General features: G+C 37.4%; 1 protein-coding gene across 2 annotated transcripts in view; it reads left to right on the top strand.

Moving 5' to 3' along the window:
• POU6F2 (POU class 6 homeobox 2) overlaps positions 1–26,298 on the top strand; it is a 450,704-nt gene that overhangs the window by 86,789 nt on the left and 337,617 nt on the right. Inside the window, exon 2 of one of the 2 annotated variants that reach the window (XM_067745520.1) lies at positions 2,213–2,384. In XM_067745520.1, the coding sequence (XP_067601621.1) occupies positions 2,213–2,384 (172 nt within the window). Of the gene's footprint in view, positions 1–2,212; positions 2,385–26,298 lie in introns of those variants that run through there. The other variant, XM_067745521.1, reaches the window with a different exon arrangement.

Genomic DNA, 26,298 nt, shown 5'->3' with positions numbered 1-26,298 from the left:
GTAAATGAAATGCTAATCTATCACCAGCAAATTTAGGCTGACAATACTGTGAATCGACCGTATTGATGACATTGATTACATTTCAAATATTTACACTACAGTGAGACAAGCCTAATTTATTCTCTAAAGAGTTCAAGGTAGGGCTCAACCGTTTCCGAGTGGGGGAGACAATGGAGAAATGTTTGTGGTTGCTATCTGCAATAATCTGATGCTGACAGAGAGTAGTATTTTATTTAGTAATTAACAGTGTAAAGGGGAGAGAAGCTGTCATGTTGGTTCTTAAGCTGGAGAATGTGATGAAAGATGATATCTGCGATCTCATCCTTTCTACTTGTTTAGGATTGTCAGGATGAGAAATGTCAGCATTATGAAAGCTCGGCTCTGCTCTTGATATGATAAAACCCTTCAAAAGCCAGTCTTCCTCCATCCCTCGTCCCCCTCCTTTCTTGCTCTCTCTCTCTGCACTTGCTTTTTATTTATCCTGTTTTGTTAGATGGCAGAAATATAATTCTTTTCTTTCTTCCTATTATAAGCCACCATTTTTGTTTTATTATATGTTTCACAACCCCTAATGCCCCACTGAAAATTACCTTGTTAAATGACAGTGTTTCAAAGCCATGAATCCTTTCCACCATTCCCTCAGAGGTTTGAAACAGTCAACAGACTGTAAAGAATAAATAATAAAAAAGTATTGATTATTTTGATGACTGTGAGATTCAATTAAGTATTAATTTTGCCCTCCAGTGGACCTATCAAGGTATTCAAAAGGGAGGATTTGGCTCAGCTAAATGCGTGCTGAGTGCTTCAGACTTAAATAGGGAGAAAATGTGTTTACCTACAGTATTTGAAGAAGAAGTGCATTGATGCACAGAGTCCAATATTTAAGTGCTGTGCAAATTAAGCCCTGGTGACAGTGACATTGTTTTCCGTGGTATGAGTATTGACTAAAGAAGTGAATTTGATGACAGCTTAAACTATTTGTATTGATTAACATTTTCATAGATTATCATGTGTCATATCAAATTCACTTTTCAGGCATGAATACATTAAAAAAAAAATAACCCCAGGCTTACCACAACCAATGTAATGATGGGACAAGACAGCATGCGGCCCTACCTGCCCCTGCGCTGGTCACCTGTCTCCTGCTCAGGAGCCATTTAAGCATGAACTTGGCAATAAATAGCTCCCAGAACACGCAAAAGGGGCACTTCCGGCTTTTCTCTCCCTTCTGCCTCTGATACCTGTGCCACCGCAATAGCATGCGTCTTAGTTTGCAAATGGAATAGAAAGCTGCCCTTGGAAAAATATTGCTGATCCTAAAATGCCCTCCTAACGAGCTGAAGATAAAGCAGATTTAAATTATTGGGGGGTAAAGTTTGCCTTTTCGGAGGTGATCTTTGACTTCTTTTTCTTTAATGCTCTGGGCATAGGATGCTCTAGGTATCCGAATTATTGAACAGAGTTTGTAAGTATTTTTCCAATTCCTTTCAAAAACTGTAAACCAATTTTCATCTCTTTTATTGTTTGCTTTCAAATGTTCATTTGATTTGGGGTCAGCTGCAGTCCCAAATCTGGGACCAGTGAAGTCAACTTCTAAGGGTGCTGCTAGAATTTACATAAGAAATCTCTTTCATTCCACTGAAAGCCTTTGGACGACTCTTTTCTCCCTGTCTCTTTTTTCTGCTCTCGGGATAGGGTTTAATTGCTTCTCCCCCAGGGAGAGGGCTTCCTAAAATAGCCCTTGGGTCCTCCCTAGGATGCTCCTTCCTTTTGAGTCTGTTGCCGAAGTACAAACCCCGCACTTTCTTTTTTTTTTCCTCTCTTCTTGCATTCAAGACAGCACAAGGTGTAAAAACATTTGCACAAAAGCACATCCCACAATTAAAGCTGTGTTGGTTAGGTTGCTTTCAAAGAAGTTTTTTCTTTTCTCTCTCTCTCTCTCTCTTTTTTTCCTCAGAAGCCTCCTGCATCTTTCTCATGCTAGTTGAGCTTTAATAGGGTGGGGAGGAATGGAGAACTCGGATCTGTAATAGCTCTTCACTTGACTGCAGCCAGCAATAACAGCGGGAGCAGTCAGAGATAAGAGAGAGGGGAGAGAGGGAGAGTCTGTGTGTGGAAGAGAGAGAGAAGAGGAGAGGGAGACAGAGGACACGCACACACTCAAGCAGCCACTTTTTTTTTTCCTCTCCTTCACTCTTTTCCCCCATCCTAGGATCCAATGATAGCTGGACAAGTCAGTAAGCCCTTGCTGTCAGTGCGGAGTGAGATGAATGCGGAGTTGGGAGGTGAGGACAAGGCTGCTACTTCAGACAGCGAGCTGAATGAGCCCCTGCTTGCGCCCGTGGGATCAAATGACAGCGAGGACACTCCCAGCAAGCTCTTCGGTAAGTCTGTCTAGGTCTTTCATTTCACTCCTACCATGATGTCCGGAAGAGCCATCCACGCCCTCACCCCCTCCTCTTTTTTTTTTTTTCCTGTTGTTCATTCAATTTTCTTCTAAGTACCAAAGAGGACCTTGGCATCTTGGAGGGGCTGAACCACCCCAGCTGATGAAGCCAGCTGGCTGGGAGGGTGTCCTCCAAACTTTTCCCAACCAGGAACTTCCTCCTGCCCCTTTGCACTGGTCAGATATTGCTAGCGTCCCCGGGCTAGAGATCATGGGGAAAAAAAGAAGAGGAGAATCATCGTCAGGAAATCAGTTCCATTGTGAGAATTGGTTAACGTTTATTGAATAAATATCGACTCGGTTTCGGGTTGCTTCGCAGCCTTTTGTTAAGGGGAAGGAGAGTAAAGAGTTATTATCTGTAGTCAAAAGACCAGAGAGGGGAACTGAAAAGTATCAATACCGGTCATTCTCTGCCAGGTAAACAAAGGTGGCTACGGGAAGGGCACAAAGACATAACATTTTGTGATCACAATTAGAATGAACATCTCTTCTTTTAAAAGGGTGATGAGGGAAGAAAATAGGTCCTTGGCATCCCTCGCCTCGGCCGCTCTCCTTTAACAGAGGTTTATAGCCTCATCCTAATGTAGAGGCAGCCCAGAACCTTTTTAGAAATCTTCGTTTCGTAAACAAGAACAAACAGAGTGCCACTCCAGCAAAGACATCTGTCATTCAAACAGATGACACTCTGTAAGCCAACTCAAGCAACTGTGATCTCTAATCAGAAAGGGGAGCAGGCTGTGTTGAGGCGCGTGACTGAGTGATGGATGGTGATAGATGTCTCTGCTGGGAAGGCACTTTATGGGATAGAGTGACATTAGGTTTTCAGAACAGTTGTTCCTGAAACACTTGCTTTTAATTATTTCCAAGTGTTTATATACTTCTGACACTAAATATATATTATCTATACACATATATAACACATACTAACCTGTTCATACATATATATACTAACCTGATATATATACCTCAGAGATATATATGTATTGATCAGGCAGAGAACAGGTTAAAAGCTGTCAAGTGCCTGAACTGTAAAGAAACACAACATCATGGAATAGACTCCTTTATTAAGAAAGTCATTAATTCAGTTAAAAACATGAGCTTAAAAAATAACTATAGAAAAATGCAGCTTAGTTTGGCAACTCTAGGCCAGCTTCAACACAGGAGTGTTCCTCTGATTTTAAATACTCAGTCAAACACTAGAGGAGTATTGCAGAGAAACTTTCTGTATCAAATTTTCTGTTGGGAAAATACTGTTTTGTAGTTAAGAGTATAGGAGATGCCAGTTTCAAGAAATTTTTTCATATGACCCTTTCTTGCAAAAGCGGCAATTCCACTTCTGACATAAATTTTCCATACCTAGGCATTAAGGTTTTAGTATTTTTACTTTAAAGAAATATTTTGTTGTAGTCTGAGTTTTTATCTGTGTAAGAAGAGTTATGTCCTAAAACACTCATTTCATTTCAAGGGGTTAGTGAGAGAAGGCAGATAAAACTGTAAATTGCAGGAAGGCAGAAGCCATGCTCCAGCCTCTTTGATGTTGAATATACTAATACTAAGCACTCTGACTTTTAAAAAGTAATCAATTGTGAATTCAACATAACTGAAGATAATGGATTATGTGTTCCTAAACTTTGCTTGCATTTTTTAAAAGTAAATGCTTTTTGTAGACTTTGACTTAAAACCTCAACTTGTTGTTGTTGGTTTTTTTTTTCAAATAAACCAATAGAAGGATAATTAATTTGGCTTCTCAACATTTGTTTAGATTTTCCAAGGTTGAAAATTATCATAGGTTTGTTATGTCACCTCTTACTGATTGGCATGTGTAGAGAAATAAGCTTAAAAAAATCCAAGGTTGGGGGCGGGTCAAAGAAATTTGAATTAAAAGTTCTTTGAAAATATATCTTAAGTGGAATCTTTACGGGAATCATAGTGTAGTTTAGAAATCTTAGCAGGTTTTAGAAGGTACTCATCTTTACTTTGGAATACTCACCTTCTGAGTTTGTGCAAGAGAATCCAGCAAAATCTACATCTTATATCTACTATTTCTTGTTTATTCACTTTTATTTGGTCTCTAGAGTGCTTTTTAAACACAATGTGAATATTTTCCAGTTTCCTATTAGGTTAAAAGAAATCAGTAGATGAACAGTTTTGAAAACTTAAGAAAAAAAATTGGAGACAATTTGAGAAAGATAGAATAGAAAGCAGCCCAGAAGGATGCTTTTTTTTTTCTTTTTTGCAAAGTAAGCTGTGATTTTATTGTGACATTCTCATCGATGGAAAATTAACTGAATATTTATTCTGTCCATTTCATTTTACAGTAATCTTACCATTTATTATCTCATTGGTCTCTCAGGTTTCCTTAGCTACTGGTTCTATTATGCTCTCACCTTTTAATATTATTGGGACTTAGCATTAGGAACTCTAGTCTATGTAACTGGCTAAAACTTTCTAGTATAATTCTCAGAATTTTACTAGAAAGCACCTAGTTTACTACCAACTTTGGCAACAATTAATGGGTGGTAATTTAATGGATCATTATTTTACTTGACGTATGTTCAAGTTTTTTGTTTCCGTATATACTTGTGATTATACTCTTCACTTGGTAATGAAGAATTATATTCTTCACGAATAACTGAGAGCGTCCAGGTTTATCTCTAAACAGTGCTTTTCTAACATACTCTCTCAAACCATCACTCTTACAGCATATTCATTGTATTTTTGAAAACTGAGTTTCTGGAGTGAAAGGAGCAGATTAAGACAAATTTTTTTTGTATATCTTGGTCTGTTTACTTTTGTGGAGAGACATTTACCAGTGAGAGGAGACAAGAAGAGTTCCATTTTTTATTGTACACGAAATTTCAGTATAAATGGATTTCTTTGGAGTGTAGTCCCCCTTTTGTGTCTTGTTGAAATTAGCAGTCCAGAGGACGTCTGTTTCTCTCACAGAATGGCACCTTCAGCCCAAAACTAGAGGAGGAAGGCTAATACGGATGCCCTCTATGGATAAACAAAGGAAATTCCATTTGTTTATAAACAAATAAAAAGGAACCATTGGGCCTTTTTATGCTTCTCCTTAAATTGCACCTCTGCACTTTACAGCATCCAAAGGGAAACACACTCTGCAGAATGTTTCAGTGTTCTGAGCAGCTCAGAATAACAGAAGAAACCAGAAGCCATATGCCAGCCTAAAGAGAAAGTTCAGAAAAGGGCCCTTGTGTTTTATAAAGTAATTACATCAGAGGTAATGTTTTGCTTAACTTGAACAGCCATGGAAACTAAAGTACACTTAGGAGGGATGAATCCTCATTTCATTGAGAAATGTGTGGTTAGCTCGTTCTCTGTGATATCATTAAGTGGTACATTATTTATTCTTGTAAAGCCTGTGGAATAACTCTTCCTTTTTCAGTTCCTGACTGTATTATGCAAAGCTCTGAGCCGTAGGAAACAGTATGGAGGAGAGTAGACTTGCACGTCGGGAGGTATTATCAGAGAATCTGGTTCTGTGTCTCCCTGTGTTTCAGCTGCGTGATCAGATGAGTGATACCATGCAGGGCTGGTCATTTAATATGTGATGAGTGATGTACATATCGGAAACCACTCTCAAAACTGGCCTTTGGCAAACAGTCTCAAAGGGATGAGGTTGCTGTGTTTCTCCAGTGACGTTTATAGCACTCGTGTCAATGTGGTACTTCAGTTTTAGTTATGCCCATCAAGAATTCAGTGTTCCACATTCAGTCAAGTTGGATGCTAAAATTCAAATGGTAGCATCAACAGCTTGGTGAGGAAAATGGCCCCAGAAAGGATAAAAATAATATATATCCCTAGAAAAAATATCTGTACTAAAGTTTTCCCATGCAGTCTCAGCAGAAGAAGTGAGATCGTATAAAACATGCACTAAATATTTTCTCTCATATATATTTGAAATTCCAAAGATGATTTATTAACAGTCCTCCTCCTGGGAATATTTTTATTGTTTCAAGTTGAACCTCATGATTGCTTTTCTTCAAGTCCCAACTACCTTGGGTGGCTGGGTTAGTTTCTTAGTGGTACCACACTGCACGGGAACTGGGCACACAGCTCTAAAGCCTTGAGCTGAGACATAAACAAACAAACAAAAAACCGTTTATAAACCTTGTGCCTGAAATAAAAATTGGTGGTTGGTTTTCTCTTATGATACTGTGTTTCTCTGGGTTAAAAGAAATTGCATGCAATGATACCTGTGAGGGTGGGTATTTTCAACGTCATTTATCTGTGAACTATTGCAAAAGGGTTGAAAGTTGGGTCAGTGATTCTTAGCTAGAAAATGCAGTATCTGTAGGGTTTTTCTTTTTCTTCCCTTTCCGTTATCTTTCTCATAGAAACATGTATTAGAAGATTTTTTTTTTTAAATTGCCATTCAGTTTGACTTGATTAGAATTTACGGCAGTGGAGTCGTTTCCAATGACAAAAGGATAAAGGACTAAATTGTCTGTCACCCCTTGAGGCAGTGGTCTCTGCAGGTCAGCGTGGAGGTCGTTGGTTGGGTGTTATAAGGACTGCACTCAGTGGTGAACCTGCCTCTTGCCTGTGCATAAGTGGAGGCCTTCATTATAGCATCACTCACTCTCTTTATTACTTTATTTAAACATCTTTCAATGTCTTCATATTTGTAATATTCTGATAAAATATGCTGGGGCCAAGTAATCAGTAATGGGGCTTAAGCCCAAGAGGGTTTTAGCTGGGAGTTGATGAGGAAAATTCCCTAGAGAAATAGATTTACTGAAAATATGAATCATGTTTCTGGATCTTTTAAAGTTTCAATATTATAGCCATTGAAAATGCATACTATATTTTTCACTGAAGAGAGTGTGTTTTGTCAGAGAAACATTAAAACAGCATCTTTTAAAATCAACTAACTAATCCGAGTAATAGATTTGAGGCTAAACCAGTTATTTAAAAAAAAAAAAAAAGAAAGAAACCAGTAGAAACCTGTATTTGTGTAAGTAAATGAGATGCATGATAAGATATTTGCCAAAAATCAATTATGGTTTCATACAAGCCCTTGTGATGCTTCAAACAAGCCCTTGTGGTGCTGTTCTCTGACTACTGAGGGGGAAATGCACATTTAGAGACATTTCTTAACATTTAAGAAAATCTACTGCACCAAGGTATTTCTTTAAAAAGTCCAGTGTGTGTGTTTAGACAAATTTAGTTTAGTGTCCCCCACTCCCAGAAAACATTGAGATACTGCACTGATAAATAAATCCACTTTAAATAGCATTAATGTGTAATCTTGGAAATAAAAGTAAATTCTTATCAAATGGCAGTGATGTTCAGACTTCACACCATGTTCGTTACATTGAGCTGTGTTCATTTCTATGGGGCACTTTGATGGAGGGAAGTGCACAATACGTGACGTAAGATTCAGTGGGGACTTTCTCACTGCCTTCTTTTTCCATCTCTTTGCCATGCCTGGGGTACTCAGGTTAGACCTCTGTATAGAGAAGAAAGTTCTATATTGCAGTGTCTGAGGATGCTACTACCTGGTAACACATTAGTGAATCAGAATGCTGATACAGATTTACACTTTTTCTTTCATTTTGATTGCTAGGATGCTTATATTTTGTTGTCCTTGTTGTTAAATGGTGCTGTAAAAAATCTGAAAGAAGACAAAGTATTAGAAATGACACTACTCTGTACCATCATCCCTTAAAATGATCCCATTGTAGTCTTTTTATCATCTGGGATGTTTTAACTTAAAGGTTATGTGGCATCATAGTGTTTTTGTAGTTCGTCCGGCTCAGTTTATGTCATAATTAATAAATAGAGGTGCATTTCGGATTCAAGCTCCCAAGGCTCAGCCCTTAAGTAGATTGCTTTCTTTCCCAATTACCTGATTTAATGATAGAGTGAGCATTATTCTTTTTCAAGAATTGACCAAATAAATATTTTCCCCCACTTCAAAAATGAGATGTTAAGTGACTGTTGGCAGTGGACTTTGCTGGTTATTAGGCAGTAAACAGATAATTTGTGAGAGAGCAGATATTTTCTTTGATTGGCAACCTTGCTGGTTTATGTTTGGGGATTAATAATACATCAGACATTCACACATTAAAAAGAAAGTAGATGTGAAGGAGGAGGGGTAGAGGATGCAGTTCTGCCATGAGGCTGCTCCAGATTATCCGGGCCTTCCCTGGGAACGGGGGCAGTCAGAGGCGCCGGCACGCTTGCCCAAATATGCACCTGGCTCCACTTCACATGCTTCTTGATTTTCTTATGCTAAAGAAAAAGATAGCAAAGTGTTTATACCAAACTGGCACCCTGTCAGGGGGCAATCTGTGTAAAGTTTCCTGCTGTCAGGTTAATAAATTTTTAAAAAATAGCTAGAGAAAGCTCATAGTAACAGTTGCCATTCTCCAGCAGATGGGTGGATGGGTTTTCTCTTTAACAGCCAACGTGGCTCTGGAATTTTCTCATTTGTTGTCTTCCTAGGTTCTGTACTTCACTGGTGTTTTTGTTCAGCTTTCCTTTTATTAAAGCCATTTCAGTCTTACTTTTTAAATGTTTTCCCTTTTAAATTTACAGTATCTTTTCTTTGAAAAGGAAATAGGTGAGCATACTTTGTTTCGAGATGGTATTTTACAGTTGCACATATACCTTATGCTATGAGTCTGAATGAGGTTCTAAATCTGTCAACACTGGGCTTTTCTTTGGGAATAGCTTCACGTAATGTTTATATTAAAATTCATTCATAAAGGAGTATTTGGGCTTTGGCAATATGGGGGCTTCTGATGAGGTGTGTTTATTAAGCCTGTTGACCTGACTCAATATTTTAAATGTAAACTCCCACCTTCTGCTTCTCAAAGTCAGAAGAAAATGTATCTAAAAAAATGATACAAGTGAACTTATTTACAAAAGAGAAATAGACTCACAGACATAGAAAACAAATTTATGGTCACCAAAGGGGATAGCGGGAGGTGGGGGGAGATAAATTAGGAGCTTGGGATGAACATATACACACTACTATATATAAAGTAGATAAACAGCAAGGACCTACTGTAGAGCACAGGGAACTATACTCAATATCTTGTAATAACCTATAATGGAAAATAATCTGAAAAATAATATATATATGTACATATATATGTAACTGAATCACTTTGCTATACACTTGAAACTAATACAACATTGTAAATTAACTATACTCCAATAAAAAAAAATAACTGATATAAAAAAAAGATAGTCCACCTGAAAAATAGTCAGATTTCATACAAATATGAAACAAGGGCACACTAGTTTGGTGACATCTCACTCTATGTTGTGGCAATATTGTGATCTATGAAACATGGACTGTCTTTAATGCGAACACAGAGGTCAGGAAAAAATAACACTGAACCGCTTTTGGTTGAAGAAAGTTTGTCATTCTCAGAGAAATGGAAATTAACTTTTTGGGTAAGTGTTCAGAAATCATTCTGAAAAACTACCTAGTCAAGGCACATAGCTGCTAACTAGCTGCTAACATTCCTTTTTAATTGTTAACTGATACTTAAAAAAAATCCTAGATGTTAGATGAATGTCTGTATTTCATCTGAGGATTTGAAAGAAAATCCATGCTCCAACTTTTCTTAGTCAAAGAGCTTTTAAGGTCCTAGAGTGGCAAGAACATACTGGTTTTTATTTTCATTGAAAACTTAGCTACCTGGAACAACATAACTAATACAGTCTGCGTCCCTTTTATTAGAGGACTGTACTGCCATCAAACCTATTTGAAAATATGAGAAAAATGATCAGATTACAATTAGAGAAACTAAGTAACATCATTACATAACTAAATACATTACATATACTAAATTCTTAAGAGGTTTGTCGTGCTGAAGACCATTTGAAAATGGGATTCTGTAATGAAACCTGCATTCCTTAAGATGGTGAATAATTAAAATAAAACCTGTTAATTTATCCTGAGAATGAGGTAGAATATTAAGATATTTTTAGGACACTCATCATGTACCAATTATACCCGACATGAAGCAATTCAACAATTTAATGAATGTATTTGTCCTGCTAGACATTGTTTGGTATTTGTAGTTTTCTGAGCATTTCTTCTTTTGCTGTGAAATAATCATATTTTCCAGATTGGTGTACTTTCCAAATATCTTATGTTATTTTCATTTCATCTTATTAATGAGGAAAAAAAAACAATTGTGATAAAAGTTTGTGAAAGCCAAGAAACCCATATTTAAAGATGAGTATTAATATAGTGTTTTAAAATAACAATGCACATTTTCCATTTTCTTATCATTTTCATACTTTATTTTTGTTTTCCTGTATTTTCTTTCTTAGGCACTGTGAATGCACAGTAAATAAATGTAGCACTACCCATGTAAAACATGTGTGTCTACTGTATGTTCATATTTTCTCCTGTCTTCATGTGACACTTCAAATTGTCTTGCTAAATTTGTTGTATGAATGTATTTTCTCTATCATAAAATTAAAGAAGTCTAATTTATAATAATAAGCTTTTAGTTCACTCTATCCATACATCACTTAAATATACTTCTCCTATGTATATTTAAAAAATGTTTCCAGATAAACGTAATAAAATTAATAGCTTGCCAATAAAGGACAACTAGTTATATTATAGTATTGCTTCAGGCATAGTTGGGCTTAATCCAAGTTCCAGTATCTTCTTTGAGGCTGCTATTCACTGAGCAGAGGAGACAACAGGATTTCTTAGATATTGTGCAGTTTAATTCAGTAAAGAGATTTGGGGTTTTCTGCACAGTTTGATTTATATGGAATAGATATACATTTTTAAAACATACAAAACTTGCCCATGCTAGAGAAGATGCTAAATTTTGGGAACTTAAATATTTGTCTACTTGTGGGATATGCATACATTACAATATAAACATTTCTTTTTCTTTTTTTAAGTAAAAGGCATTGGTGCAAGAGTTAGTAAGCATAATTTTGGTTACACATTCCTGTAAGAATTCCATGTGCCTAAATATACATTTACATATACACATATCAAGATAGGATGGATGGTTGATATGATTTAAAAAAATCATTTTTGAAACATTTGCTGTTAAAATAGTGTGGTGTAATTAATCTCCTTTTGCAGTTCTTGATGGCCATATATGTGGTGATTTGTCTTTTACTATCAATATGGCAGGATTTTTTTCGATAAATTAATGGTTTGGGGTTATCGCACATCACTGTTAAGGTAGAAGAGGAGCTAAAGGATTAATTTGATTTAAAAATGCAAACATTTGAAGCTACTTAAAAAGCATGAAAAATTATTATTGCAGAGTGAATTTTTGCCAAAACCAACTGAAGGTAGAAGAAAATAAAAAATCGAATAGAAAAACACATTTTCCTGTATTAAAAAATGTATAGACGCAGAAGTGGTCTGTGGGGTGAAATGCCCTTTTACAAACCTGCATTTTTTTCTTTAGTATATCTAATTTCTTTTAGCAAAATAGAAATATGTCCAAAAGGAAATATCCAGTTTTCAAAATGAGAAGCATGAAAGGAATATCAAATAAAGCTAACATTTTAATGGCTCCATTTAATTATATTTATATACTGCACTGTTATGTACGCATGGGTAAATATTCAGAATAGGGATCATCTTGATTATGAGGGAAAACTTTCACACACTTTTGGGAAGAAATGTACATCATTGTTTTGGGTGTAGATTGGCTCATCTTATTCTGACTTCTAAAATTAAGGCAAGTTTTATTCTTAAGAGATACCTAAGGAATTGTTCAAATTTTCAGGTATACTGGTCTATTTCTTTGCTTTAGTTTGGGATCTTTACTTCTCCTATTATATTCCACGCTCATACTAATTCCGTAACAATCCAATAGGAATCTGCAGGCAATCAGAAAAGTGTTAAAACTAAGCATCGCTTTAAAAGGGATTAATGTCTACAGCTGCCTGCTTAAAAAAACAAAAAACTGGTCAGATTGGAGATTGCTGATGGCATTGAGATGGTTGTACTAGCCTAGGATGGTAGCTACCCATCTTGGCATTTGTAGCGTATCAATATGTTTTTATAATGATGCAATAATCTGAACCCTGTAACAGTTTATGGTCCTTCTGAGAATTCTTATGGATTCTTAGAGTGACAGAGGTCTGAGAAAAGATCTTGAAAGCTTTCACAAAATCTGGCTCGGTGACAGAAAGCTAGCATGAGTGTGATTTAGCTGCTAAGGAATCCTATTGACTGGGAACATCATTAAACTTTTAAGTTAAAACTAAACCCACAAGACAAATGGTAGATATGAAGGGTGAAGCGTACCCAGAAGGATGGCAGAAATTAAAAAGTGCTGAAGGGTCTGAGATAAAAGGCAAAATTCAGCAAGCTCAATGCTGATCTGCATATCCTACTTAGGAAAAGGATTTTTGTTTGTATACTGTTCTGAGTAGTGCCATGTGCCCTGGAGATTGGCATGAGTGCATTCTGGAATCTATCAGACTTCGTGGTTGCTCTTTTAATTTTCCCTGGCTATTTTTAGTCCATGATAAATAAGGAACTTGAATTTTGAATCTAGGACCCGTGAGATATAAAACCAGAAGCAGCAGGAAATAACCATGACGAGTAATTTCACATCAGTATATGCCCACAGACACCAATCTACTTAACATTGGTAATACCGCTAATTTCTCTGGGCTTTTTAAAATACACTTCCACAGGAGCTCTCAAAACCCATAAAAGTGTGGCATGTAAAGTAAATTGTTTGTCACTTGCCGACGACCTGCCATATTTATTGTCAGGAGAAATGGACATTCGTTGGGAGAGCAGTTGTTAAAGGCCAAACAATTTTTAAAGATAGCAAAGATACGTGAGGGTTTTCCTTTTTCTAACAATGAGCCACCCCTTCAGACATCAAAAGACAAGATAATAAGACACTTCAAGCACAATTCAAGATTATATTCAACATCTAAAGGCTCATCTCTTGTCAGTTTGCATTTACTCTCTCAGGGATGTGATGCTTCTATCATCTTTCTGTCAAGAGGAGTCTGACAGAAGAGGCGAGAGCTCTTATTTCACACACTTAGGGTTTTTTATCAAATAGCCCACACTCGTTCTGATTCAGCCAAAATGGGAGGATAATTTGAAGAAGGTCATGCACAAGCACAAAAACCTCATATTGATTTGTGAGATTAGAAGGCATTAAAATTGCACGTTTCTGTTAGTTGTCGAGATGTTTTGTCAGTTTATTTGGTAATACACTTTTGCAGCCTGGAAAAAAAAGATGACTTAAAATTTTCAAATAGATGGCTGAAAGCTAAAATTGTTTCCTTTAATGTGACCATATTTGAACATTTAACAAGTGAACGTAAAAATCATTTAATGCTTTTAGTTTAACTATTTGAAATTAGCTTATATAATGAAATACTTCATGCAATGTAAAAGCAAAATAGCACAATTGTACCTGTCAGAGGAAAGAAATATATGTGTGAAATCAGTTTTTAAACACTTTAAAAATCGATTTCGTATATTTAATATATAGGTAAAAGGTGATGACATTTTCAATATAAATGTAATTATGAGGTTAGTTTACAATGGTTATCAAATTTTTAACATTTTGTACTCTTTGAAGTTACAGTGCCATTATATTTGTCATTTTATGCCATTCTTACTATATGTGCCCTTTTCCAGAGAGGGTACTAAAGAATAAATAAAGGAGTTTTAAAGTTATTATTATTATTCCCTGTCAAAATTCATCACATTTCTTCCTTAGCTCTCTGACAGTCACAAAGCCATACAAAGAAACATTCTAGTTTTATTTTTTCCTGGTGAGTGGGACAGGAGCAGGTCTATAGGAGTTAGAAGAACCAGCTTTTCCTCTCAAAATATAACAACTGATGAAAATAAAACCATGATATCTTGGGATCATTTCTATATTGGATCTTTGAAATTACTTTTCCTAGGAATATTCATCAACTCTATGTGTCTCCATTTCTTATGTTTCTCTTCTTTGCAGTAAGTGTTTTGAAGCCGACTTTCTTACTTTTGTGCTACTTTCACATATCAAAACAAAGGAGGTGTACCTATATACCATGTAATTACGGCATGGTGTAATAGAAATGAAATGCATAATTTGTCCTATTTCTTGCATGGGTCTTTTCTATATTATACAGTTAATGCATTTTACATTCAACTAAGTGAATTTATCCACTCAACAAATATTTGTGAGTATCTGTTTTGTGGCAGGAGCTGTCCTCTGAGGACTCAGTGGAGAATACATCAGACAGGATCAATCACCTAGTCTAGTTCACCACTCCAGGTTGGAAAAATGAACAAGACAGGGTTGCCCCACCCTCAAATAGCCCACAACCAACACTATACATTGACATTCTCTTTACTTCCTCATGTCCTAGGACTCTTCAGGAAATCTTAATCTTCAATGTCATGCATTTCAGAAGTTGTTTGTTGGTCATAGCCTAAACATTTAGAAAAACTGTGATCTCCAAAAAGTGAGGAAGAAGAGAGGATTATGAAGTGATTTATGACAGATGACATTCATAAGGTTTTCATTAGTTTGGTGCTCATGATGTAAAACACAAATGCAATTTTTTAGCAATTGTCTCTTAGTCATGTGCAAAGGGAACAAGAAGTGGATTTATCTTTTTCTCTCCTGCCTTTATTCTCCTTCCAAGATTCTTGTTTGTTTATCATACAATAAAATTTAGTAGGGCAAGCTCTGGAGTAGGCTGGTTGCATTTGAGCCTGGCTCTGCTACCTGTCAGCTGGCTGGGCAAGATACATGTTTAAGCCTCAGCTTCCCTGCCTCTAAGTGAGTTACTGATGGTACTTACTTCATAGAAAAGTCTTGAGGTTGAAATGAGGTGTAGAGCCTCACGTGTAGAGCCCTATTGAGTGCCTGGAATGTAACCAACACCTAACAAATACCAGCCGTACTTCACTTTATTAAGAGTTGAAAATGAACTTGCCATTTTTAGAAAGAATTTGATTAATTTTTAGCAACAGATATCAGAAAACCAACAACCAAAATTCTGAGGTATTTGGAATTAGCCATGCTTCTTCCTAAGGAAGCATCAGCATTCAGGGTTCTCTTGGCCAAAGAAAAATTCTGTGCATCTTTCCTCCTGATGACAACACCCCTTCCTTCTTCAGGAATATTAGTCACTGCTTACTCCCAAGTCCATTCAGGGCAGGATTCAGACTTATAAATAGATGACAAGCAGGTTCTAGATGGGGCAGTACTTCATGATCTTTGTCTTGGAGAGCCTGTGGGCAAAGTGGTGAGGAAGGATACAGTTCTGTATCTTACTCTTTTCTAAATTTGAAACGTTGGAGTGTGCAAGTCTTTCAAATCATAGAGATTTTAAAAATAATTTTGGCCGTGGGAAGTGATATGAAACCATATGTCTGTGGGCGACAGCAAATGCATCTCTAACTTGTGGTTCAGTCGGATACCTTGGTGGTGGGCTGCCTTTGGGTGATGTCCCTCCAAGGTGGACAGCTGTCTCTCTGATGGAATTTGCTAGCTCTCCGACCAAGCACTTATTCCTTTCCACCTTGACCACATTGTTGCCAAAATGAGGAATGTAGCATTGGCCTCCAATTAAGTGCTCAGAGATCTTTCAGAGGATGATTCTGTGACCTCATCCAGGTGAGCTACACAAAATTTCAGAGAGAGAGAAATGTCCCATTGAAATCACGTGAAGCTAGGGGAAGAAGCATACAGCAGAAGGATTGTAACCAGTGTTTGAATCACTGCTCTTGACCTACACACAGGGGTATGACTTCTTGTGCCTCTATTTCCTCTTCTGTAACATGAGAGTTAGAATAACAATCCAATAGGGTGTTAAAGGTTATAGAAAGGAAGGCAAGTAAGGTGCCTGCACATGGGGGTGTTTAATAAATGTAATACCAAATGTATCTTTCCGATACACTAAGAAGTGACCCTGTAGAGAATGTGGATCAGATATTAATGATCAGATGAGGCAGGGATTTTGAATGATCAGATCTGCTTCCCTAATCTTTCTCCATAAAAGCCAGAGCTCAGCCTGGAAGTGGAGAGAATAATCTCTGCTTCAGAAATAAAGTGGATTCAATTAGGCTGTGTGTCTTCTCTGCCCTTGCGAGGAGCTCTTTTCTGTCTCAAAAGTAAAGCACTTCTCTCCAAGCGTTAGTTATATGTTAGTTGTGTGTTGGTGAGGTATTGGAACTTGGCTGCAAGTAGAAGTCCATGGTATCTTCATACCTTTGGGTATTTTTATAGCCAATGTTTAATTAGGATTTTCTAATCTTCAAGAATGAGCCCTTCATATTTTTTTTAAAAAGTAATAAACCAAAAATAAGTCTACAGTCTCAAAAATCTTTCAGTGTAATACCTCTAAGAATTGAACATGCTGTGAATATTTGAGTAGACTAAATTGACATTTGAAGTCATATTTGTGGGGAAATGTGTTATTACCTTTATTAAGGATATTTAGAGAATTTTGATTGAGATTACTGAAACCTGCTTCCTTTTATAGATGCCACAGTAGTCAGGATCACCAGTGGAGCGCCTTTCTGTGTTTGTTGCTGTTGTTACTGTGGTAACCCCACATATTTTTAATTATATATTTTTTCATGCCTTATGCATATTTATCAGAAATTATTGGCACTTCTAAAACCACGTCGTTAACATGTGTCAATTGATGTCGATAAATATACCATGATATTGAAAAATATAAAATCATGCTTTCAGATTGAATTAACGTACGTTTGTGTTCATATTAAGTAGAAGAGACAAACTCTCCTTGAAGCCAGTGGCAGTGATCATCCTCTTCATATATAATGTGTCTATTCGACAGTTTTGACTTTCTTCTCTGAGTGTATGGGATATTCTGCCCCTTGCCTGTACCAGCTTTTATTACCGTGGCCTCTGTGGATTTCTTACTGGGTAAACAAACAGATCTGTTTCCACTTGGTTGTGCCACTGGGTAATGGCAGCATGGAAAGGTTACTGTTGGCAAAACTAATACAAGATTTGGCTCTATTGCGGGGTTTATATTGTACAGAGGGAATAAAACCCACCTCTTCATGCCGTGCCAGGAGTTGGGTACAGATTTATTTATTGAGCATCTCATCCAGCGCTTATGTGCATCTCCCAGGCCATTCCCTTCTGGCCACCGCCCAGAAGATTCTTTCATCAAGCACTGCCCTCTACAGCTGAATCTTCCAACTTTTCACCCTTTAATAAAAAGTTGCATTCTTAATCTGTCCTAACTAAAAGTCAGTGCTTAGGAGAAGAATTGCTGCTTCTATGTAAGACTTGTTTTTTTTTATACTGATTTCTCTGCCTTTATGTTCCATGGTGGTTCAGAAATCTTCCATTCCTCAAAATCCTCAAGACATGAACAGTCTTACACACGCCTAGGAATTTGTAGTTTACCTTCTTGTTTAAATATTGAAATAGACTTGCTTACTATTAGGCTTTCTTTAAGGTGATTTGCCCCAAGAAAATGGCTATGCTTTTATGCTACCCTCTGAAAGGACATCTTGCTTCTTGGTCTTCTTATCCTTCAGAGGTGCATTTTTTCCTATGAGTTATGAACCTTTTAGAGAAAAATCTATGGACTCTATATAGCAGCACATGTTAACTAATATCACTTCATTTCATTTAGGTTAAAGAGGCCAGGTGCAAATAACCATTTACTATCTTGATGTGTTCTCTAAGTTGCTTATAACGAACTCATTGAGGGGTTAATTTATACAAAAACATTTATTGTGTCCCAGTCTGCTGCCCACCCTTTTTTGTGGTCAGAAATATTTGGGCCAAGCTTCCTGCTTTCCCACATTACAATGAATCTTGCCTTCTCTTGCTTTCTGACTATTCTCTCATTTTTTACCCCCTTTTGCATCCATTTCCAGTGTTCGCCTAGTATTATAATGACTTGTGCATTTGTCTGCCTCCCGTGTTGGGTAGTAAGCCCCCAGAGGACAGGTAATAGATCTTGCATATATTAAGTGCCAGATAAATGTTTTTTGAATCAAACTGCTTCTGAATTGGATGTTTCTGGACATCATCCACTCTTGGTAAATACTTACTTGAATAGTAAGGGGAAATAGACTCTACCCACAGGAGTCTACTGTTCAACTAAAGTAAGAATGTGTGTGTGTGTGTGTGTGTGTGTGTGTGTGTGTGTGTATGTGTGTATTAACAAAAATGAATAGCAAAACAAAGGTAAAAAGTGTTCACGTATTCAACAAATATTTATTGAGCACCTTTGTGCTAAGTGTTGTACTAGGTGCTGAGAAAACAGTGATGAATTAGACAGAATTGAATTTTTTTTTTCATGGAGTTTACAGATGATAGGAAACTCAAATATTAAACAATGATGGCCCGGAAATTTAGTAATTTACCATTGTGAGAAATGCTCTGCAAAAGTATTGTATGCTATAGGAATGAATAATAAGGGGATGTGACTTAGTTTGAAGGTTCAGGTGTGATGGTGGACATTGAGTGGACAGTATTTGGATATTACTTTGGCAAATTACACCTCTCCAATTGGATACAGTCTTGGTGGAACTATCAAACAAGATGTTCTATCTTCTCCTGGAGAAAGGAATTGTATGTGCCCCAAAGTAGACAGTCAGGTGCTCTCTCCTGGGAGTATCACTCTTGAACTGAGTGACCCCAGGACTGAAAAACAGCTAGAGCACGTCTAGATGGTGGTGACCCCAGAGACTGTCCCTAGTTTTTAACACCTTGATTCCTGGAAGAGTCTTTGTTATCATCTTTTCAGAGATCTAGATCAATAGCTTTTTCCTTTGACCCTGTGAGCTACCCCCCTAGCCACAACAAGGGCTTTTCTCTCCCTTTCTCTATTTTGCGTAAGTAAGGACCTAGAGATTATCATACTAAGCGAAGTAAGCCAGGCAGAGAAAGACAGATATCATAATGATATCACTTATATGTGGACTCTAAAAAAATGGTACAAATGAACTTATCTGCAGAACAGAAATAGACTCACAGACATAGAAAACAAATTTATGGTTACCAAAGAGGAAAGAGGGGGAGGGAGAAATTAGGAGTTCGGGATTAAAATATACACATCACAATATATGGAGTAGATAACAACAAGGGCCTACTGTATAGCACAAGGAGCTGTACTCAATATCTTGTAATAACCTATAATGGAAAAGAATCTAAAAAAGATAATATGTGTACGTATATTTTCTTTCTAAATATATATAAATCTTTATATATATATATATATATATATATATAAATCACTTTGCTGAACTGAATCAATGAATCACTTTGCTGTACACCTCAAACTAACACAACATTGTAAGTCAACTGTATTTCAATACAAATTTTAAAAAAGACTAAGTTCATGTTACCTGCAACTGAAGAACTCTTATTCTGGTTATGCTCATGATCTCCAGAGCTGCATTTAGAGAAGACATTTTTCTAAAATTGATATCTCAGAGTTAGAACAGAGAAGCCATTCCTTGGGCAAACAGCATGGGCAAAGGAACAGAGTGAGAGAGTTTTGTTCAGCTGCAACTTTATAGGATGGGAGTAAAGAATTAGGTGTTCCTGGTAGAGGAAGGGGTAGGGCCAGGTGACCGTTCATCACAGATACTGAAATCTGCCCTCGGAATTAGCAAAGCTGGCAGATCTTGAGGGACACTATGCAGGCTAACATTCTACAGCTGCCTTCCATTCCTCCTGCCTAGTCTGGGACCCAGTCAGAGCGCCCACCACCAGCCCTAAGTGTCTTCTACTAAATTTTGATTTAAAGTACCACTGATTCTTTTTTTTTTTTAACATCTTTATTGGAGTATAATTGCTTTACAATGGTGTGTTAGTTTCTGCTTTATAACAAAGTGAATCAGCTATACATATATCCCCATAGCCCCTCCCTCTTGCATCTCCCTCCCACCCTCCCTATCCCACCCCTCTAGGTGGTCACAAAGCACCGAGCTGATCTCCCTGTGCTATGAGGCTGCTTCCCACTAGCTATCTATTTGACATTTGGTAGTGTATAATATGTCCATGCCACTCTCTCACTTTGTCCCAGCTTACACTTCCCCCTTCCTGTGTTCTCAAGTCCATTCTCTACGTCTGTGTCTTTACTCCTATCCTGCCCCTAGGTTCTTCAGAACCTTTTTTTTTTTAATCACATATATATGTGTTAGCATATGGTATTTGTTTTTCTCTTTCTGACTTACTTCACTCTGTATGACAGACTCTAGGTCCATCCACCTCACTACAAGTAACTCAATTTTGTTTCATTTTATGGCTGAGTAATTTTCCATTGTATATATGTGCCACATCTTCTTTATCCATTCATCTGTTGATGGACATAAAGTACCACTGATTCTTAAAGTACACATACTCTAGTTACAGTGATACAGTTGTTCTCATTATCTATTGCTGCATTACAACCCACATCAAAACCTCATGGCTTAAACAGTAACATTTATTTTGCTCCCAGATCTTCAGTTTGGTAAGGGATTGGTAGAGGCAGTGCAGTACATAGTTTCCACTGAGGCTGTTAAAAGGCTGGGGTTTGGAATCGTCTGAAGGCTTGTTTTTTCACATGTCTGGTGGTTGATGCTGACTGTTGGCTGGGACCTTATCAGGGGTTGTTGACTGGAATACCTATGTGTTTCTCCATGTGACCTGGGCTCCATGTGACCTGGGCTTCCTCACAGTATGGTGGTTGAGTTCCAAGGGCAAGCAATGAAAGAGAGAGAGAGAGACACCGGGTGGAATCTGGCTTTCATAAACTAGAGTTTTCTAACCTGTCCTTGGAAGTCAACAGCATTACTTCCACCACTTTCTGTTCATTAAAATTGAGTCATTAAGGTTTTCTCATATTTAAGAAGAGGAGAATTAAGCTCTACTTTTTTGATAAGAAGAGTGTCAACAAGTTGCGGACAAGTTAAAAAACCACCACAAAGGCAATATTATTTCTGCACATCTATTTCTTTCCTCTCTGATAAATTAAAATAAATAAATGCATTTTGGAGGCACTGTCCTCTTATTTAGTGAACAAATATTCCTAATGAATTAAAAGACCTTGTTTGAGGCAAGGTTAAACAGGGGGTAACTTAACCATTTAATGAGCATAGCTCAATATCTTCTAGATATTTGTGTGTTTATTCCTACTGAAACTTTTATCACTTTCATTTTTCTCATAGAGACTAAGAGGTTTAGTTTAGATTTTGGAAACTGGGTCTTTATAAACATGAAAAAAATAAAGGAAGTCTCATCTTAGGGTGTCAGGGGCAGATGGAAGATAGAATCTGGAAGACCACTATGTCCACACTTATGACAGACCATTGGTTATAGCAAGTGAAAATAGATTTCCCAAACCTAACATATTAAGTTCAATACATTTCTCTTTGGTAATAGCAGACAGAAATTTCAGTTACAGTAAACCATTTCTGAGCCTTTATGTGTACCACTAGACATTCTAAAGAAGGATGAGCTGGTGAAAGAAAGTTGGTATGTTTGAAGTCATTTCATGTAACTGTTGTCATTTATAAGAAAATTGTCTGTACCACAATTTTCTAACCACATTTAAAAATTAAATAAATTCTACATTTGAGGGGTTTTACCTCAGTTTTTTCTGGTTATGTCTAGGATACTTCCTCTTCAAGCATCTTGAATTCTTATAAAAGTTGATTCCACATTTTCTACTGTCTCATAATTTCTATAAAAAAGGGTCATCAGAAGCAAGAATGGGTATTCTGTGCTTTAGACAGATGGAGATATAAACGAAGCATAAGCTTCTTTCTGATTCTGTTGAGGAAATTGAGGGAGCAAGGAACTACATTGCAGCTGTGGTTATTTTACATATGGACTCAGCAAATTAAAATGTGCACAACTACTGTATATTGTTTGAATGGTGGCCAGACCAAGAGGTTTTTAGTAACTGAAAAAGTCATGAGCTGAATTCCAAATTCTTTTCAGTATTATAAGAATTCTATCCCAGAATCTTGTTTTCCTTGGATCAATACCCTCCAGCCCTCCTTTCCCCCACGGAATACGTGAGAAGCCAAGATAGAACTCTGCTGCTTGCCAGCCTTTGCACACAGGGCTGTCAGTGAAGGCACCTGGATGGGAAGGGGGAGTAGGGTACCGTGGGAAAATGAGCTTGGTGCTTGTAACCATTCTCTGTAGGTTGTGGCATGTGGCGCAAATAAGCAGTAGGAGATACTGGTCTACAGAACTCCTTACAAAAACACTTCCTTTAAATCCAGTTAAAAGAACTTAATGATAAAGTAGATTTCCAGGTGTGTCTACAAGCTAACCCTCTACTACTCCCAGGCTTTCTTTAGTAGTGGCAATGATGGCTGTATAAATTAGCATTTTCAAAGTATTTCTACTTGCAGAAATTCCAGGTAGGTGTTTATCAGGATTTGATTGATAGACTCCAAGAAATACAGCATTTATATGGTTATGAGCATTTTTTCTCCACTACTTAGAGCCTTACAGTGGCTTCCTATTGAACTCAGGTAAATTTCAAACTCCACTAACATGGCTTCCGCGTTCCAGAGGATATACCCCATGTTTACCTGCAGGCCATCTATAATAATGCTGAAGTAAAACGCTGTTGTAGTCTGCTTTTTCTTTATTTAGCTTGTGTCTATGGGGACTATATATAGTAAACATTGTTCTATGCAAACAGACATTTTATTTGTGATTCTGTTTTATTATTTTGTATTTATTTACTTTTAAAATAAATTTATTTTATTTATTTATTTTTGGCTGTGTTGGGTCTTCATTGCTGCGTGCAGGCTTTCTCTAGTTGTGGTGAGCAGAGGCTAGTTTTCATTGCAGTGTGTGGGATTCTCATTACAGTGGCTTCTCTTGTTGCAGAGCACAGGCTCTAGGCACGTGGACTTCAGTAAATGTGGCGCACGGGCTCAGTAGTTGTGGCTCGCGGGGGCTAGAGCGCAGGCTCAGTAGTTACGGCGCACGGGCTTAGTTGCTCCACGGCATGTGGGATCTTTCTGGAAAAGGGCTTGAACCCGTGTTCCCTGAATTGGCAGGCGGATTCTTAACCGCTGAGGCGCCAGGGAAGTCCCCTGTTTTATTTTTTAATTTTTAAATTTTTTGGCCGTGTCACACAGCATGTGGGATCTTATAGTTCCCCGACCAGGGATCGAACCTGCGCCCCCCGCATTGGAAGCATGGAGTCTTAACCACTGGACTGCCAGGGAAGTCCAACAAACATTTTTATAGCAACACCTTAAATGGCTTTGAGGTATTTTATCGTATGCGTGTGCCATCATCTGTTGCTGGACAGTTAGATAGATTCCAATCTTTTAAATTGAATACTTTTGTAGATAAGATTTTGTTTACACCTTTAATCATTTCCTTAGGATAAATTAATATTATTAATTTATTAAGTAGAATTACTAGACTAAGAGGTGTGCATATTTTAAGGCTCTCAGAAAGGATATACAAATTTTTATATCCACGAACAGTATTTGAGACTGTCCATTTTCTGATTCCTTAAATAAACCTGATTTTTATCTTTGATAATTTGAAAGGTGAGAAATGATATCTTTTTTACTTTACATTTCTTTGATAACTAATCCAGCTTAAATCTTCTTTTTGTTATTTTTGGTTATTGGTAATTCCTCTGTGAATTGCTTGGTCTTGACCACTACGGGGGAATCCATCATTTTTCTTATTGCTTTTTGTGAGCTCTTTATATAAAAAGACATCAGTATTAAATTTCCCATATTTATAAACTTCCATAGACCTTGCTAGATAGAGCAAATAAAACATGTTAAAAGTATGATGGGAAAATGTTTTCTTTTGAGTTGGCTGGTTATCTAAGGACCAACAATCGTTTATACATGGCAGAATAATATAGTAGCTGTTTTCATCAGGATCCTGGCAGGAAAGAGATGGCAGGGTCAAATTAGGTAAACTGGGGAAAGTTTAGTAATGGTACTACTTACAAAAGTTTGGATAGAATGTAGGGAAATACAAAGGATAGTAGACATGTACTCAGAAATGTACTTAGTAACATGTGCCCTGATCACTCTTGGGCCCTTGGACCTCCTCACCCTTGGACCAATACTCTGTCCCTTTCCTGAAAGGGTAAAGTTACCCTGAAAGGGTGAAGGAAAGGACAGATACAACAACCCTGAAAGAGAGTGTTATTTGGAAAGGACCACCTCTGTTGGGGGATGTAGCCGTTCCAGGACCCCACAAGAGAGGCAAGGTACTAAATATCCCAATTTTATTCTCTTCCCTCCCTGCATTGACAACACCCAACTGGAAACCAGTCGGAAAGAAAGGTTTTGATGTAGTCCATATAGGGCAGCCTCTCAGAGTACCAAGCAAGATCAAAAGAGTAGAGTATAATCTGTAGGGACAGATGGTTTCAGCACAGTGGAATATGACTGTGATTCTGGAACTGGTCTCAAGAAGGCTCAGTTCCCCAGCTTTGCCACTTAGCTGCTGTGTAACATTTGTGACCCTCATCTGTAACATGAGGATCACCATAATCCCCGCCTCGGGTGGTGATTGTGATAGTTGAAGGAGTTAAAGCACTTGGTATTATCTTGGCATGTAGTGTATATAGTGTATACGTGGTCGAGGGTCTGAGGAACCTGAGATGTTTCCTTTGGTTGTTTTCTTTCTCTTTCCCTTTTCCCCCTCCTTTAATAAACCCCACTTCTAGCCTAGCCTGGTTGCTGGTTGAGATTTGGCTGGGCATCTGGAGTGTCAATCATCAGGGGCCAACCCTACTCGGTTCCTCAGCCCGCAGCTGGATAGTTCATGGCAGTGGGCGCCCACCATCCAGACAGAGCTGCATATCACCCTGTTGATCCTCTGACAACTGATCCAGGGGAAGCTCTGGGTACCCTGTGCCATGTCCCCAGATGTTTTATCATATTCTTCCAGCCTAGGCACTTTCCAGCTGTGGTACACTGAGGAAATCTTTCCCAGAGATGCTTTCACTTGCTTAGAGAAATTATGAAATTAAATAAATACATCCCCCCAAATGAATTTTTTTCTTATTCTCACAGTAACCATATGAGGTGAGTCTTTAGCAGCTATCCACAGACTTTTGTTTCAATGTTTGCTTTCTAGATAAAAATAAAACAAAATCATCAACCCCCCAAAATCTATAAGCGGAGAGGTTTGTGTATTGAATATTCATGAACACATAGAGTTGTATGTACTCCAGATCTTCTAGGCAGTAATTTGCAACAAAGTGTATCTTCTTTTGAAACATTAGTAGAAGAACTTCACAATCAAAACTAGAAGAAAATTTGAAGAATACAATTATATGCAAAAATTACTTCCTGGGAGCTTTTAGTTTTTTTGTGTGTTTGGTTTCCTGATTTTACTGTTGCTTATTACTTTCTGAATGAAGTGACAATAATTCTATATACAATTACTAGCATTTTAATACTCACTAAGAGGTGTGAAATTGCCACATTTGTGTTTATTGGTGTTAATCCAGGGCATTAATAGCTGGCCTTATTTGGTATTGGAAAGGAATAAATTCTGCCTGATGAATATGAACAAAATGTGACCATGGATGTGATGAGACATTCTCTCCATCTGCTCAGAAGCAACCTGAGTTCTTATGGATGAGCTTCCAATATTTTTAGAGGATTGGTAAAAAGAACTGTTAAGTTGGGTAGAGTATACTGTATTTTAATGACTTAGAATAAATATTAGACACATAGTTCTGACACATCTGTTACACAGTAGGAAATGTAAATCATATAGGTGGCATTACTAATTAAGTTATTTTTAGTTTTAAAATTTAATAATGTTTCCAATTTGAGTCCAATGATTTCAGAACTCAGAAAGAAGTGTAGTAGATCAAGGTAGGCTTTGAAAAGTTGAGTATCT

The sequence above is a fragment of the Pseudorca crassidens genome, chromosome 8, assembly GCF_039906515.1.
Source record: "Pseudorca crassidens isolate mPseCra1 chromosome 8, mPseCra1.hap1, whole genome shotgun sequence".
Taxonomy (NCBI): Eukaryota; Metazoa; Chordata; class Mammalia; order Artiodactyla; family Delphinidae; genus Pseudorca; species Pseudorca crassidens.
Note: the sequence above shows the minus strand (reverse complement) of the source record. Positions and strands in the feature narration are given on the sequence as shown.